Source organism: Entelurus aequoreus, linkage group LG19 (genome assembly GCF_033978785.1).
Source record: "Entelurus aequoreus isolate RoL-2023_Sb linkage group LG19, RoL_Eaeq_v1.1, whole genome shotgun sequence".
In the NCBI taxonomy this organism is placed as follows: domain Eukaryota; kingdom Metazoa; phylum Chordata; class Actinopteri; order Syngnathiformes; family Syngnathidae; genus Entelurus; species Entelurus aequoreus.
This window is the reverse complement of record NC_084749.1, coordinates 36,335,792-36,353,607: the sequence shown is the minus strand read 5'-3', so window position 1 is coordinate 36,353,607 and position 17,816 is coordinate 36,335,792. Positions and strand designations below refer to the sequence as shown.

Sequence of the window (17,816 nt, the reverse complement as noted above, 5' to 3'; positions counted from 1 at the left end):
CTCTCCCAACTACGCCATTATTTAGTCACAAAACAGTGACTAAATAAATACATAAATGAATAAGTAAATAAATAATAGTAATAACATTAATAAACAATAAATAGTTCAGTAACTTTTGATCCACATAATGGAGAAATAAAATGATCTCATTTTTAAATAAGATTCCAAATGTTTATCAAGACTCTTCTTCCTTATACTTTGTAAACAGTTTAGTTTGAACAGTTCCTTAAACTGGATCAGTATTAGTACACAGTTTGACTTATTTGCAAAATCCATTCCATAATTTAATTCCACATACTGAGATACTAAAGGTCGAAAGTGTTGTACTTGCATATAAATGTTTAAGTTATATTTTTCTTTAAGGTTATTTTTCTTCTCTTTTGTTGAGAACTATTGGTAGAAGATTATAGTTGGCTTTGTGCATAATTTTAGCTGTTTGCCAATACACCAAATCATTGCATTTCATTATGTTTGATTTAATAAATAAAGAATTTGAATGTTCTCAATAGCCAACGTTATACGGTATATTATTCTGACTTCTTCTGTAACACAGTTAGTGAATGAAGTGTACTTTTGTAGTTATTTCCCCATATTTATACACAATAACTCAGATATGGTAACACTATTGTAACAAGCAGTAGAGAATATAGTGATTTTTGGTCCAGAACATATTCAGCTTTTTCATTGTTGAAATGTTTCTCTTATGTTGTATATTTTCTATGAGATTTCCAATTCATTTTATCATCTATTATTACACCTAAAAATGTAATTGTTTTTCACCCTTTCAGTGGCAACTCTGTGTTAATTTGTGTTCGACTTTCTTTCTTTTTTATTTTAGTTTTACTGAGATTCAAAGATAGTATGTTTTTGGCAACCTATCACTTTAATTTGTTTATTTATTCTGTTTTTATTTGTATTAACTTCTGTGTGTTCTCTCCTGAAAAAAATGCAGTCGTGTCGTCTGCGAATAGGACTAACTTTACAAATCTATTATCCAGAATAGCTACTTTGTACTGATGCATAAACAAGTTAATGCTGCAAGGTCATTCATTGTTCAGCACTAGTTTGCTGAAAAAATAGCAAACTAATATCATATACTTGCGTTACATGGTTTATTCAACTAAAAATGTGTAAAAGTGAGTAAAGTCTCCAGAAAATATGATTACTTTTTATGAGGTAAAGTTTTTTGGTCCTACCATCTGGTGAGGATTCCTCCCCACGACTCAAGGATTTTTTCAGGACAATCTTTGGAAACATCTCCCGTCCCGCTGGAGATTTCGCTGTCACTATCTACACAAAACACAAATGCACCACAGAACATGTATTAGACATTTGTTTAAAAGGGGGTAACACCCTTGATGTCTGCGACGTTTGGCAAAATGAGAACACAAAAACTCAATCCAAAGTCTCGTGCTATGCATTTAAATTGTGCCTTTGTGTTATAACCACACAATCTGATAGAGGATGGATAGCCTCTACTGGGCATACGCATTCCATTATTGTAATGTTCCTCCATCTGGCAGTTTGCAAGGCAAACAAGAGGCAATCAGCACAGCAAAACACTTGTACATAGAAGCAGCAGAATTAACTGCCTGTCTAGCCTCTGCACTGTTGGTGAAGAGACTGATTCCCACACATAAGCCACCCACTAGAACAAACATACGTAGTCTATTGTGAGTATGTTCAGCATATACACTTTAGCACATGTATGTGGTTGGAAATATTGTTGTGGTGGGTACCTGCATATGAAAAGTAATGTGTATACACTCAAACAAAAAAATGGATTTGAAATCAAAACATTTGAAAAAAAAAAAAAAAAGATTTGAAATAATTTTAAAAAGGATTGACAAACAATTTTTTACCAAAATGTATACAAAATCTGTTTTAGTTAAATTAAAACTATTTTTTTAATGAAAGTATATATTTTGTTTGCTTTTCCTGAAGTTTTGGTGGCGTTTCAGCTCCAATCTTGTGGGTTGGGCCCTACTCTGAACAATGTTAGAAGCCTTTTTATTGGCCAGTCTCGAATGATGGTAAGTTTGAGGATAAGTTTGAGGATTAAGTGTGTTTATGCAGTACTAAAAACTGGTTAACGTCTGAGCAGGATACCACTGTAACTTATGCAGTTGCGGGGTTTGGAGATACAAGATTTGTATAATATTTGGGCTATAAGCCTCTACTTTTTTCCTACGCTTTGAACCAAGCGCTTTAAACTATCCTCCCGCTAAATTATGGATGTTTCCAAGTTCTCAATTTACATGCTGCCAATAAATTTAGCCTCGTCATACCAAACCAATGAAATTGTTCACATTAAATCAAACGCACTAACAAAATCAGTCAGCCAGTCATTTAGCCCATTATGGAGAAGAAATGACAAAATGCACGGAACGGAAATCCACCACCACTAACGGACCAAAAACGACCAGACTGCCACGCACCTAAGACGACGACTTTAGCAGTTATAGCCCGCAGGAGGAGAAGGAAGAAGACCGCGTAACTAGGCTACTTTACGCCGCGTTACAGGTACTGTCTTTTGTTAAGTTTGTAAATGAGCACAAGCGCCTGTGTAAATATTTTGTTTCATTTAGGGCTGTCAGAATTAAGAAATTAACTCATGTGATTAATCACAAAACTTTTTGCATTCATCATGAGCACACTTAAATTAATTATGCAATTTATTTTGCACATGCAAGCTTTTACCTTAAAGGCCTACTGAAACCCACTACTACCGACCACGCAGTCTGATAGTTTATATATCAATGATGAAATCTTAACATTGCAATACATGCCAATACGGCCGGGTTAACTTATAAAGTGCAATTTTAAATTTCCCGGGGAACTCCCGGTTGAAAACGTCTATGTATGATGACGTTTGCGCGTGACCTCAATCGTTGAAACGGAAGTATTCGGACACCATTGTATCCCAATACAAACAGCTCTGTTTTCATCGCAAAATTCCACAGTATTCTGGACATCTGTGTTGGTGAATCTTTTGCAATTTGTTTAATGAACAATGGAGGCTGCAAAGAAGAAAGCTGTAGGTGGGATCGGTGTATTAGCGGCTGGCTGCAGCAACACAACCAGGAGGACTTTGGCTTGGATAGCAGACGCGCTATCCGACGCTAGCCGCCGACCGCATCGATGATCGGGTGAAGTCCTTCGTCGCGCCGTCGACCGCTGGAACGCAGGTGAGCACGAGTGTCGATGAGCAGATGAGGGCTGGCATAGGTGGAGCGCTAATGTTTTTATCATAGCTCTGATGAGGTCCCGTAGCTAAGTTAGCTTCAATGTCGTCGTTAGCAACAGCATTGCTAGGCTTCGACAGGCGGCACAGCATTAACCGTGTGGTTACAGGTCCAGTGTTTGGTTCGGTGTCTCCTGATGGTAGTATTGTTGATCTTCTGTCTATCCTTCCAGTCAGGGGCTTATTTCTTTTGTTTCTATCTGGAGCACGATTCTATCACGTTAGCTCCGTAGCTAAAGTGCTTCACCGATGTATTGTCGTGGAGATAAAAGTCACTGTAAATGTCCATTTCAGAAAGTGTGGAATCCAATGAGCCCTTTTACCTAAGTTACGGTCAGAGCGAAAAAAGATACGTCCTGCACTGCACTCTAGTCCTTCACTCTCACGTTCCTCATCCACGAATCTTTCATCCTCGCTCAAATTAATGGGGTAATTGTCGCTTTCTCGGTCCGAATCGCTCTCGCTGCTGGTGTAAACAATGGGGAAATGTGAGGAGCCCTTCAACCTGCGACATCACGCTACTTCCGGTACAGGCAAGGCTTTTTTTTTATCAGCGACCAAAAGTTGCGAACTTTATCGTCGATGTTCTCTACTAAATACTTTCAGCAAAAATATGGCAATATCACGAAATGATCAAGTATGACACATAGAATGGATCTGCTATCCCCGTTTAAATAAAAAAAAATCATTTCAGTAGGCCTTTAACCCCTATACGGTCAGTGATCAGATCAATGTATGTCAGTACACAAATGAGTGAGGAGGCTCCAACTGGTGTGCTTGCTGGCAAATTTAACACCAAAATACAGTATGGAAGAACTTTTGATACAACTGTTACCAAGTTTGGTGCAACTATGTGAAAAGCATTTAAGGAAAACATTTAAAAATGTGCCTAGATGACATTCTGACAACAAAAATGCATGTGTGTACAAATAGTGGGGATGTTATTAACCTAATTTCCACTATACAAGCAAGTAATCACCTGTGATTAATCATGATTGATCCAAATTCCCAAACGTGATTTAAAAAAGTAATCATTTGACAGCCCTTGTTTCAATGTGTACACATTCGGCTTATATACTTGTTCGGCCAATATATGTACAAAATAAAATGGAACCAAAAATGAGGTGGGTGCAGCTTATTTGTAGGTGTGCTCTATAGGCCAGACATCACAGTAAACCCAACAACAGTACAGCACACTGACCATTAAGAGATCAGAGCCTAAAAATCTCTGGTCTTGAAGTCCATTCTAGTCTTGTACATGTCTAGTGGTTGTGAAGTGTCAATGGAAGAGACTGTTTATGTGACAGGTGTCTTTTATCCACACAACAAATTGAGACTAGGAGTACTTTCTTGTGCCAATTTGTGTGCTTCACAGACACATTTGGGGTCAGAAGGCAAATTTCCCCTAAATAGAATGCAAATGTATTCGAAACCTTTATTTAATGTTGTTTTTTTCACACAAGGTCTCTTTCTAAAACTACCATTTGATGTCTGGATTGTTCATATCTTCAAATGAGGTAAACTAACATTTCAGCAGGTGATATCAAATTCTTATTTTACCTACGTTATGCTTACCGATAAAATGTCACAGATCCTAACGAGAGATGTCCGATAATGGCTTTTTTGCCGATATCCGATATTCCGATATTGTCCAACTCTTAATTACCGATTCCGATATCAACCAATACCGATATATACAGTCGTGGAATTAACACATTATTGTGCCTAATTTTGTTGTGATGCCCCGCTGGATGCATTAAACAATGTAACAAGGTTTTCCAAAATAAATCAACTCAAGTTATAGGAAAAAAAATGCCAACATGGCACTGCCATATTTATTATTGAAGTCACAAAGTGCATTATTTTTTTTATCATGCCTCAAAACAGCAGCTTGGAATTTGGGACATGCTCTAGGTTGAGGGGGACGGGGTTGGGGGGGTGTGGCGGGGGCGGGGTATGGGGGGGGGGGTGGAGGGTAGCGGGGGGTGTATATTGTAGAGTCCCGGAAGAGTTAGTGCTGCAAGGGGTTCTGGGTATTGTTCTGTGTATGTTGTGTTACGGTGCGGATGTTCTCCCGAAATGTGTTTGTCATTCTTGTTTGGTGTGGGTTCACAGCGTGGCGCATATTTGTAACAGTGTTAAAGTTGTTATACCCTCAGTGTGACCTGTATGGCTGTTGACCAAGTATGCCTTGCATTCACTTGTGTGTGTGAAAAGCCGTAGATGTTATGTGACTGGGCCGGCACGCAAAGGCAGTGCCTTTAAGGTTTATTGGTGCTCTGCACTTCTCCCTACGTCTGTGTACACAGCGCCGTTTTAAAAGTCATAAATTTTACTTTTTGAAACCGATACCGATAATTTTGACACAGATACAGATCATTTCCAATATTACATTTTAGAGCATTTATCGGTCGATAATATCGGTAGTCCGATATAATCGGACATCCCTAATCCTAACCAAAACTAAACAATATTTTAGCAGTTTTTTGGCAAGGATATCTATCACTCAACAGCAACCATCTAAAAAAGAATCCATACTTTGAAATGTCCTACGAATTAGTGAGTTAAGACATGTATTTTACATAGCCATTATTTTCTGCATACTGTGACTTCTCTACATCTAAAGAGCGGGAGATTTTCAGGCGCTTTATACTTCCTCTTAGAGCCCTTTACATTGTTCAGAACCTGCACAATGACGCTGTTTCCGTGCTCAGATTGCTGAGATCACGTGCCCGGGAGAGCGGCGCATTCACTATACTTTCATTATGGCTCCTTCTGATAGTTCTGTGCCTGCTACTGTATGTGCATGACAACATCGACATCTCCTGATACTCGTTTGAGTCATGTAACCTCTTCATTTGATGTCACAAAATAAACTATACATTGATTGCCATTGGATAGAGCAGATTGATTTGATATTGCATTAACCAGGATCAGTTACAACGATCATTGTGTTGTATTATATGATCAATATTGCAATGGATATACCTAACTGTAACATGTTTATGTGTGTAGGAAAGGGTGATAAAATACAACACCAGGCAAAAATAATGCTGTGGCAGAACCATGAAGTGAAAAAGAATGTCAGCTTCAGGCACATTGAATGCTCCACGAACAAAAAATTAATTAGACGCGTGTGCGCTCATATCGAAGCTTCTACACTCTGAGGGTATTCATCTCGGTACACAATAAGGCTGACCTCCAGCTCCGTGTCCCTGAGTGTTTCTATTTTTTCGTCTCGCGGGTAGGAGAGAGGAGCGTTATAGAACAAGCCCAGTGAATGGCTCCCCCAGTGACAGTTGAAAGCCATCAGTTACAGCATAGGAGGCAAAAGCATGACTTTGGCTGGGTCAATTGTACACAGTAGAGACAATTTTCCTCCCTTCTCTGTTAATACATGTCAGTGATTCAAGACGAAAAAAATGGACACTGCTTGCGATGAAAACAATAAGCTGTAAAAACATACATTTATAGATGTGGCTTTTTTAAAAATGTATTTGATTGAATAACTTACGAAAAATAATCGATTATAGTTACTTTCCCAAAAAGGCATTTGAATTACTGACAAAATTACACTTTAATAAATGTAATCAATCAAAATTGACAGTAATTATTACGTTACTATTTTTAAACCTTCAAATATCTTACATCTATCTATATGACGTTCACAGATGTTTCATGAGATCAAAGTGCATGAGTGTGTGTTTTTAAAAAGGCGGTGCCTTTTTCCAAGAGACGAAAGCAGCGTTAGCTGTGTTAGTTCAGCATTAACAGGCACTTTTTCAAAAAGCACTGTTTGTCCCCTGCTATTTTTAACGTCCAAAAACAATGTTATTGAATACAGACAAGTCAAACACTAGCACCAGGTGGAAAACAGCCGCTTAAGCTGCGGGCTTCTCCCTTTAGACTTTATTTGGCTGCCTTCTTGCCAACGTGACAATGATTGACAGCACGCAGCAGCTGACCAATCAGCGGTCACATACAGGATGAAAACAATATAAATCACGAACAAGTAAGACAAATAAAACATACAAACAAGAGGAGTCCAGTGCACCACTCAAAAGGTAGTTATGTTGTTGACCAGGACTTGTGCTAATGAAATAAGAACGTAAATTGTAGTGTATGGGATCTATTGTTCCCACGGACATGGTTTGATTCCCTGCCAGGACATACCGTATTTTTCGGAGTATATGTCGCTCCGGAGTGTAAGTCGCACCGGCCGAAAATGCATAATAAAGAAGGAAAAAAACATATATAAGTCGCACTGGAGTATAAGTCACATTTTTGGGGAAATTTATTTGATAAAACCCAACACCAAGAATAGACATTTGAAAGGCAATTTAAAATAAGTAAAGAATAGTGAGCAACAGGCTGAATAAGTGTACGTTATATGACGCATAAATAACCAACTGAGAACGTGCCTGGTATGTTAACGTAACATATTATGGGAAGAGTCATTCAAATAACTATAACATATAGAACATGCTATACGTTTACCAAACAATCTGTCACTCCTAATCGCTAAATCCGATGAAATCTTATACGTCTAGTCTCTTACGTGAATGAGCTAAATAATATTATTTGATATTTTACGGTAATGTGTTAATAATTTCACACATAAATCGCTTCTGAGTATAAGTCGCACCCCCGGCCAAACTATGAAAAAAACTGTGATTTATAGTCCGAAAAATACGGTACATTGTAAATATTAAACTGTATTAAAATGCAATCTTTTAAAAACAAAGTAATTTATTCAATTATATTAATTGTGTTATTTCGTACAAAAAACAATTTGCTTCCCATTGGTATTATTCCAAAACATGCATCTAATCCCTTAAAACCACACCCACTTCAAATCACGGTCCGTGTATGCAAGGCAGTTGTGTTCCCTCTGTCACTATAAAATCGGTACCGGAAGACATGATCGGTCCTCGCATGAACTACGTCACTTCCTGTCACCATGGTAACAATTTACTGTCACCACCCAATCCATACAGAAACGCAAACGATTTGCAATGCAGTTTTAGATTTAACAAAAACCAGCTTCTGAAACTGACTTGTTGACACACGACCACCTCAGAGGCAGCGTGCCACGTTACATCTTCAGTAACGGTAACAAGGTTGAGACGCACGACGAAGTAATTACCGTAATTTCCGGACTATAAGCTGCTACTTTTTCCCCTCGTTCTGGTCCCTGCGGCTTATACAAGGGTGCGGCTTATTTACGGCCTGTTCTTCACCGACACAGACGAAGAGGATTTCGGTGGTTTTAGTACGCAGGACGAAGACGATGACACAATGATTAAAGACTGACTTTTCATATACCGGTAGGCTGGTTATTTTGATAACGTACAGGCGAGCACTTTGTATTACTTTGTACCGTTGTATTATTTGTACTCTGCACGAATGCTGTTCGCCATGTCAAAGATGTGAAAGTTTGATTGAATGATTGAAAGATTTATTGTTAATAAATGGGACGCTTTGCGTTCCCAAACAGTCATCTCTGTCCCGACAATCCCCTCCGTGGTAGCAGGAACCCCTATATACTACGGTAATTACACATCAAAACCCTGCGGCTTATAGTTGGGTGCGGCTTATATATGGAGCAATCTGTATTTTCCCCTAAATTTAGCTGGTGCGGCTTATAGTCAGGTGCGGTTTATAGTCCGGAAATTACGGTAGATAACTCGTCACGAGAAAAATAAATGGGGTTAGAAAAAAAATTGTTATTTCTAACACTGCTTAGGACTGACATTTTTCCTTTAGAGATTGAATTGCTACATGAGATTGTAAGGCGATATAATGTAATATGAATAAAATCACAAGAATAACTACAGTTACATTACCAAAATAAACTCACTTTGCTAGTGTATCGTAACGCCGCGCAATGATGAAGGAGCCTCAAAAGTGCAATAGTGTGACCCATAGTGAGGCTCCTTTTAAAATAAGATACCTGGAAGACAAAACAATTTAATAATGTTTTGGAACAAATTTATTTGGTCCAGACGTTGGGGTCCACTGTGTCAGAGGACCAGCAAAAGGCAGAATAGGATGCCAGAAAGCAGAAGAGCTCCTTCCATCTACTCTTATCTGGCCAAGCTATCCCCAGAATATTTGTTACAAGTGTGTTTAAATTGAGAAGAGCTGAAAACCTTATTTTACTTCAAATCTGTTTTGTCCTGTTTTTCAGTTGGGAAGGTAAGACATTGTATTTAGTTTTTTTATGTAGTTTACTTTACATCTCTAGAATGTGTTTTTATTATATTAGGATTCGCCCTTAAACCCTTTTAGTTTAGTTTTTGAAGATACAACTTTGTGTTTTTTTGTGTAAATACATATATTTATTTGCTGTTTAAGTCTTGAAACAATATATAAATATTAAATAAATATTAGTTCCCTGTGTTGTCCTGTATCTTTAGTGCAAACACTTAATAAGAATATTTATAGACAAAAGGCTCCCACTTTTGTGCCTGGGCTCTAAAAAATAAATAAATAACATTTGCTTTTCTCTGGCTTACCAAGTGACAGGGCAGCAGGCAAACACAGTGATGTCCTGCTCCAACAAGACTGCTGTTGTTATTATTCTGACATAGTTTTAATGTTAATGTCAAAATCACAATGAAACACGGTAGCAAAAGCTTACTGTGCACATAACATTTTTTTGTGAGAATCTTTTTTTTTTTTTTTTAATCACAGGTCAATCAAGTGCATTGAATTTTTTAACTACAATCATTGCTTTAAACATCCTTATGGTTTTCTCTCTGCTTTGTAGATGGATGATGTGTTGTGTGTATAGTGTTGGCTTAATTTATCGCACCCTTGGAGACTTGGCAGAGCGTCTTTATAGCATTTCATGGTCATTTGCTTCGCTCTTGTGATCATTATAGTTTTGCATATTGACTGTTCCGCTTTGAATTAGTTTCACATGAGAAATTCTATTGTATTATCATATATTTTAATATTGTTCTTTGCCAGTAATTTTTTGTGCCGATATCCAGACCACATTATTTTCACCTTAGTGGAGAGCTGCACACTATTGAGTACCTCTAGTTTAGATTTTGATTTTGTTGGGACATGGATTAAGCCCTTGCACAAGTGTATCAAATCCTATCCCTGGGACTGGCAGTTACTTTGGAACCCTTTAAAATGGAAACACAATAAAATGTGTTCCATATATACGACACAGAAAAGTACCTTGTTCTACTTGGTGAAAGTCTCACAGCAGTTATTTCTGAACTGCTGTGATTTTGTGGACTAAATAATAAATGAGCTGCATTTATCTAGCATATATCCACTGCGCTTGTACTCAATGCACTTTTTAATGTTGTAATTTTCACATATTGTAGATGATGGCATTTGCTGCCTTGGAATGGAAGTGAACCTCATTCACACATTCATGATCTAGCGTGCAGGATCAACTGATGGTTTAGTACAGGCCACAGGGTTATGCAACTAAATTGTTTTGAGGGTCACATTTCTACAAAGTCGAAGGACCGGGGGGACGGTCTTATTTTCTATCTTCAGTAAAACAAGCGTCCTCTACAGTAGACATTCGATTTTGGTCTATTTATTTTGTCTGCATAAAAGCTAGTCAAAGACCATATCAGTGTTTCCCACATATTCATTTATTTGTGGCGGCCCGCCACGAAAGAATTACGTCCGCCACGACTCGGATTTTCTTAATTTTTATTTTCGGGATTTGAATGCATTTATTTTGAAAGGACAGCTGGAGAGAGACGGGGGACGGGGTGAGAGGGGGGATTGACGCGGAGCAAAGTGACTGTCAGGTGGGATTGAACTGGGTCGCCGCAGCGGGTGCTCTACCAGGTGAGATAGGTTATAGCTGCATCGCTCGCGGCTCGTCATATATTTAACGTTAATCCGCGATTTCACAGAGCGTTTCACTGACGGTGAGCAGCCTGATGCTGCTTCATTAACACCGTCGCTCACTGTTTGACTCGGGGGCCGGGGCAGACGCACGCAGTAACAGTCACCTGTTACCATACCGACGAGCTAACGTGTCCAGGTTATAACCCTGTTGTCAATAAACACACGTGGAGACGGTGCTTCAGATACTAATACTAATTTGATACTGTAGTAGTTATCTTTTGTGTATTCATAATGTAAAATGGATGGATGGATGGATGGACGTTTAAAACAAAACTGTTATTATTAATTAGTAAGTATAATTTTTTTTAGCCTTTTTAGAGAAAGTCATATCATTGTAGTAAATTATGCAAATTACTCGATGATGTCATGGTGACCACACCCATACCCACGCCCCCGCCATAGGTATCTTGGCAGTTTATGGGAAACACTGCATATGTATATGACATTCTAGTAATTTTAAGAATCCGCTGCAAAAATGTGGGTCTTTCACAATTTTTTTTTAACTGAATTCATGGGCCACCAGTTGAATAGCCCAAATGATGAAACAGAGGACCTAAAATGAAACCTTGAGGAACACTAACTAGCGAGAGAAGTTGAACAAATAACTATTGACTGCATCTGAAGTAAACGAAGACCTAAAGGGGTGCTTTGAGGAACGCCTCATTTACTGTACAATACCATACCATACCAACTTTATTTATAAAGCCCTTTAAAAACAACTACAGTTGAAGAGCAAAGGGCTGTACACCACAAAGAAATAGAGGCAAAGGACAGACTAAAAAATAACATTTAAAACAGAAGTAAAATACACATTGAAAAAGCAAATACAAATTATTCTAAGAACAATTTGTTAGATAAAAAGCAGTTAAAAAGCTAAAAACAGTTTAAAGTCTCATGCTGGGTTACTGTATCACAAGTTTGGACTCCAGCGTTCGGTTTGCTAGCAAGGTTAAATGCAAGGATCTGCCAATGCCTTTACAGTGGTCCATCTTCATCTATACAACAGTATTTTTAGGAATTTGCTGCAAAAATCTCCCAAGTTTATGAAAAAAATGGTAAGTGCCAAAAATTAGAGGACTTAAACTGGTGTCTTGAGGAAAGCATCAGGTTGGACCCCAGTGTTCGGTTGAATAGTAAGGTTAAAATGTCAATGCAAGGATCTGCCAACATGCTCTATGGAACAGGAGCACTCTAGTGCACAGGTGACAATCTTGTTTTTATTAAAGGCCACATTGCAATTATGGCTGCACTCAGAGGGCAGCTTGAAACAGTGAATAAATGTAAATGTATAGTTACACAATTTGCAGAGGCTACTGTTTTTGATAATATATTCTTTACTAACAGATTGAAGATACTTTTAAATCCTTAGTCAAGGTGACAGAAATGCTTCAAATATCCTCTTGCTTGATCAGATAATATTAAAGCGTAAAACAAATGCAATTGCAAGCGGTACATCTTTTGCTGGTCAAAATTCAAAGAATAAATGCATTTAGCCAGAAAGAGCTTTATTATTTCCAACCTTTCGCAGGTCATGTGCATGACGCGGCACACCACATAAATTAAGGTGGGTGGCCAGATAAAATGATGTGGTGGGGGACATTAAATAAAATAATGTGGCGGACAAACCATGCCACAGTAAATAATGTGGCGGGCCATGTTGAATAATGTAGCCAGCCAGAATAATGATATAGCTTAACACATGAAATGGTGTGGCAGGTCACATGAAATAATGTGGTGCGCTACATGGACTAATGTGGGAGGCCAGGTAAAATGACGTAGTGGGCGACATTAAATGATGTGGCGGGCCACATAAAATAAAATAGAGGAACACATGAAATGTTGTGACAGGACACACAAAACAATGCGGTGGGCCAGTTAAATGACGTGGCCAACGTTAAATGTGGCAGGCCACATAAAATAAAATAGAGTAACACATAAAATGTGGTGGCGGGCCAAGTAAATGACGTGGTGGGCCACATTAAAATAATGTGACAGACAAGATAAAATAATATGGCGGGCAACAATAAATGAGATGGTGGGCCACAACAAATAATGTTGCGGGCCAGATCTGGCCCCCGGGCCTTGAGTTTGACACCTGTGCTGTACTGTACTGTTTTAGACAAAAATGTTTGTCTCCCAAGTTTTGAACTGACCTTTTGGTCATTCCTGGGCCAGATTTGCCCCCGGGCCGCCAGTTAAATAGACCTGCTTTAAGGTGCTCAAAAAAACAATGGGGGCAACTGGCAACTTCAACTTTTTATTTTGGTACCTTTCAGTTCGGTAAAAGGATTACAAAAATGTATCATTGCTTTGATAAACAATTGGTCATTTCCTAAGCCAGATGTCTTGCTGTCCAGTTATTGTCTACATCAGGGGTGGGCAATTAATTTTTGCCGGGGGCCGCATGAGCAACCCGAGCACTGCTGGAGGGCCACATCGACAATATTTCAATTAAATTTTGCTCAATATTATTTTTGATATATACAGTAAGATAAATAATAATAATAATAATAATAATTAATAATAATAATAATACTTTCATTTAACCTAACTTAACTTTATACCAAAAGCACTGCTTTGGAAATCATTTGTACCCCTTTCAGAGATCACATTTAGTTCCCCTTAAATATCCTCATGTTGCAGAATGAAATGTAAGCATAGGATGAAGTGTGCATTCCTGTAACTTTCTCTAGTAACAGCATTCCATGATTAATATAAATAAATTAACATTATTAATAAATGACAGTAAAATAAGCACACATATGACTGAGGAGCCATAGTGTAACTTCGTGTGGTGTTTGAGTTGTCCAACTTTTTGTGTGGCCATAAACGCACCAGTGGTTTAGTGGCATGCGTGTTGGTGACAGATGACAAGTTGGTTTTGGCCTAGTTTGTACGGCAGAAAATGACTAGTTTTTCGAGATAGAAGTGTTTTACTCATGTTTTTGGTGTGGTTATGGCCAAATATAAACAGTTTTGCTCAATAAAGTGATCGATATAATTCCTGGCCTCGAAGCATCTCGATAGACGTTACAATAATTGAACGGTGTTCAATTGAACGGTGTTGACGAACATCGTTAGGGCCGCTTGTTGTCACTGTCACTCAGAGTTCCATCCATCCATCCATTTTCTACCGCTTATTACCTTCGGGGTCACGGGGGGCACTGGAGCCTATCTCAGCTACAATTGGGCGGAAGGCAGGGTACACGCTGGACAAGTCGCCACCTCATCGCAGTGTCACTCAGAGTTGCATTGCAAAATTACACAGAATAAATGTGTTTATTTTGTTTAGAATTCAGATGGGTTTGATTTGGTGCGCGGCATATATTTGCTGTGCGCAGATGACGCTTGAGCAGTGCGCAATTGCGCAGGCGCGCACCTTAGAGGGAACGTTGCTTGGCAGTCCATGTCTTGTTGAAAACACGCCATTCGTCATCAACTTTTCTCTTTTTAGCGTCTCGGGTGTAAACCGTGCATCACTTGTCGCTGTGCACCTTCACTCACAGGTTACACACGGACATACGCCCATAAATAACACTTTTCAAAATAAAAGCAGTACAGTTGTATTGCGCGCATGACATAGATGTTTTTTCAACTTTATTTTGTAATTTGTGATTGCAGCTGTTCACATTCACTCACAATCACGCACGCGCATACGTCCAACCGGGAGTAATACAAATAAATCTTTTCAAAACAAAAGCAGCACCGTTGTATTGCACACTCGACATAGATACTTTTTAAAATGTATTTTGTAATTTATGATTGGCCTCACGCGGGCCGGACAGGGACGCACAAAGGGCCGGATGTGGCCCGCGGGCCGCAGAATGCCCAGGTCTGGTCTACATAATGATATTATAACATATCAATACATAGATTTAAAGTCTACTAAGTTCAGGTCAAAGTTAGCAAATAACTGATTACAGATATAAATGGGGTGGAAAAGGCAGTTTCCAGTAACAATATTAGTGTCGAAGTAAGTGAACCATCAATGCTAGCATAAACTGATAATGCATATGACTCAGCACGGTCTCAAAGATTTCCACCCTCTGTTGAGGGAAAACCTGCTCTCCTTTGACAGACAGTACACAAATCATCATTGTCGTCCACTGGTGGAGGCAAGTCATTGAGTGGACATATGAACCCAAAAAATCAGTACGACATCTTACATCTTATCTGTAGCTAACAATCTACTGTTAAATATATTGCTAAAGTGTTTAATGTAGTGATAACAAAGAACATGTGCATTTTATCTTCCTTATACAAAGTTGTGGTGCTTATAGTCCTGAGCTTGACACATGTTTTGGCATTCATAATTATGAACTGTAAAATGGTAGTGCAACTTAGCAAGCAAAAAGAGTGAGTGGATACTCTTACCATCATCCGCCTCCTCCTCTTCGGTGGGTGAGGCCAGTTGTCTTTCTTGGTTTCTCTCTGCCTCCCTCTGAAGACTCACCACCTCATACACAGCATCACTCTGGCCTGCGCTCTCTGGTGCATGCTGGATGTTCACACAACATGGTTGCATTGTATTACAGGTCACTTTAGGTAAATAATAGAAAACTAGAACTAGTCAATAGTGAACAATGACAAGATATCCTACCCGACCCCCTTTAATTTACCTTCAGGATTGTGAGGTGCCATAAAATTAAGTTGACCAAGCTGCAGTTATAACCTGAGCTTCGTGTAGGTCTTCAAAGTTTTGGGGCATAACGTGAAAGTAAAAGTAAAAGGCTGTTTAAAGAGGAAGCAGTTTTAAGTATTTATGATTATGTACATACATTGCTCCCCAAGGAAAACCCAATACCTCTGCTTAGGGCTGTGCGGTATACACGGTATGACGTAGAAAGGATATACATTTGGCTACAGTAGATATTTGTGCTCGGCCGTTTTAGAAGTTGTTGTTCTTCTGCACAATAATTACATTCTATCTTTTTTTAATCAATTTAGCTTTGCTAAGGTTGCTAAGTGTTTCTTCAGAAACACCTCCATTATAAGTTGTACACCGCAACATTTATACCGCAACATTTATACCGCGATATATACTGTTACCGTGAAGGGATTCAATTTATAATGTGATATGCATTTTGGGTCATATTTTCCAGCTCTACCTCCACTTTATGTGTTTGACTGTCTTAATTCAATACTTCTCACTTGACATTGGTATTTACCATTTAGGAATTCCAGGGATTTTACACAACACATTTTTCTGTCAGTCGGTGATGAGGATAAACATTTATTACGGTGATGAGGATAAACATTTATTTATTTAAACGTGAATTAAATATTCAGTTATCTACCATAAGCCAGCTCCAAATGTGTTTCAGAAAATTTGGCAGTACATCCAACCGGCCTCACAACCGCAGACCCAATGTAACCACACCAGCCCAGGAACGCCACATCCAGCAGGTGCATTGCAATGATCGTCTGAGACCCGCCACCCGGACAGCTGCTGCAACAATTGGTTAGCATAACCAAATAATTTCTGCACAAACTGTGAGAAACCATCTCAGGGAAGCTTATCTGCATGCTCGTCGTCTTCATCGGGGTCTCGACCTGACTGCAGTTCATCGTCGTAAACTACTTGAATGGGCAAATGCTCACATTCGATGGCGTATGGCATGTTGGAGAGGTGTTCTTTTCACTGTTTAGAGCAGATGGCAGACAGTGTGTGTGGCGTCATGTGGGAGAGCGGTTTGCTGATATTAACGTTGTGAATCGAGTGGCCCATGGTGGGGGTGGGGTGATGGTATGGGCAGGCGTATTTTACAAACAACAAACGCAAGGGCATTTTATTAATGGATTTTTGAATGCACAGAGATACCGTGACGTGATCCTAAGGCCTATTATTGTGCCCTTCAAGCGAGACCATCATCTCATGTTGCAGCATGACAATACACGGCCCCATGTTGCAAAGATCTGTACACAATTCCTGGAAGCTGAAAACATCCCAGTTCTTACATGGCCAGCATACTCACCGGACATGTCACCCATTGAGCATGTTTAGATCCGCATATGCAGTGTGTTACAGTTCCTGCCAATATCCAGCAACTTGGCACAGCCACTGAATAAGAGTGGACCAACATTCCACAGGCCACAATCAACAACCTGATCAACTCTATGCAAAGGAGCTGTGAGGCAAATGGTGGTCACACCAGATACTGACTGCTTTTCTGACCCCTACAGACCCGCAATAAAGCAAAACCGCACATTTTAGAGAGGCCTTTTATTGTGGTCAGCCTAAGGCACACCGGTGCAATAATCATGCTGTTTAATCAGCATCTTGATATGCCACACCTGTGAGGTGGGATGGATTATCTTGGCAAAGAACAAATGCTCACTAACACATTTTGAGACAGATTTGTGAACACTATTTGAGAGAAATAGGCCTTTTGTGTTTTTAGTAAAAGTTTTAGATCTTTGAGATCAACTTAGGAAAAATGGGAACACAAACAAGTGTTGCAATTATATTTTCGTTCAATATAGCACAACATGTTATTTTACTCAGGAGTAACGTTAAAATTGTAATAATTAAAGACTCGGTTAAATTGCCAAAATTAATGTTTTAAGATTTGGAGTAAATTGAGTAATTTTCCAAAAAGTAGAATAAATAATGCAGAAGGGAATAAATACACAAGCAAACCTGACCTTGGGTGTCATAAGCACCTGATGTTTATTTGTTGTC

The 17,816-nt window shown here is 39.0% G+C and overlaps 1 protein-coding gene across 1 annotated transcript in view; it reads right to left on the bottom strand.

Annotated features, from left to right (window-relative positions):
• Positions 1 to 17,816, bottom strand: part of rabgap1l (RAB GTPase activating protein 1-like) — a 239,380-nt gene that overhangs the window by 172,457 nt on the left and 49,107 nt on the right. The window contains exons 11-12 of the mRNA XM_062028422.1: positions 15,509 to 15,632; positions 1,197 to 1,290 (exon numbers count right to left, since the gene is read on the bottom strand). Coding sequence (XP_061884406.1) covers positions 1,197 to 1,290; positions 15,509 to 15,632 — 218 coding nt within the window. The remainder of the gene's footprint in view (positions 1 to 1,196; positions 1,291 to 15,508; positions 15,633 to 17,816) is intronic.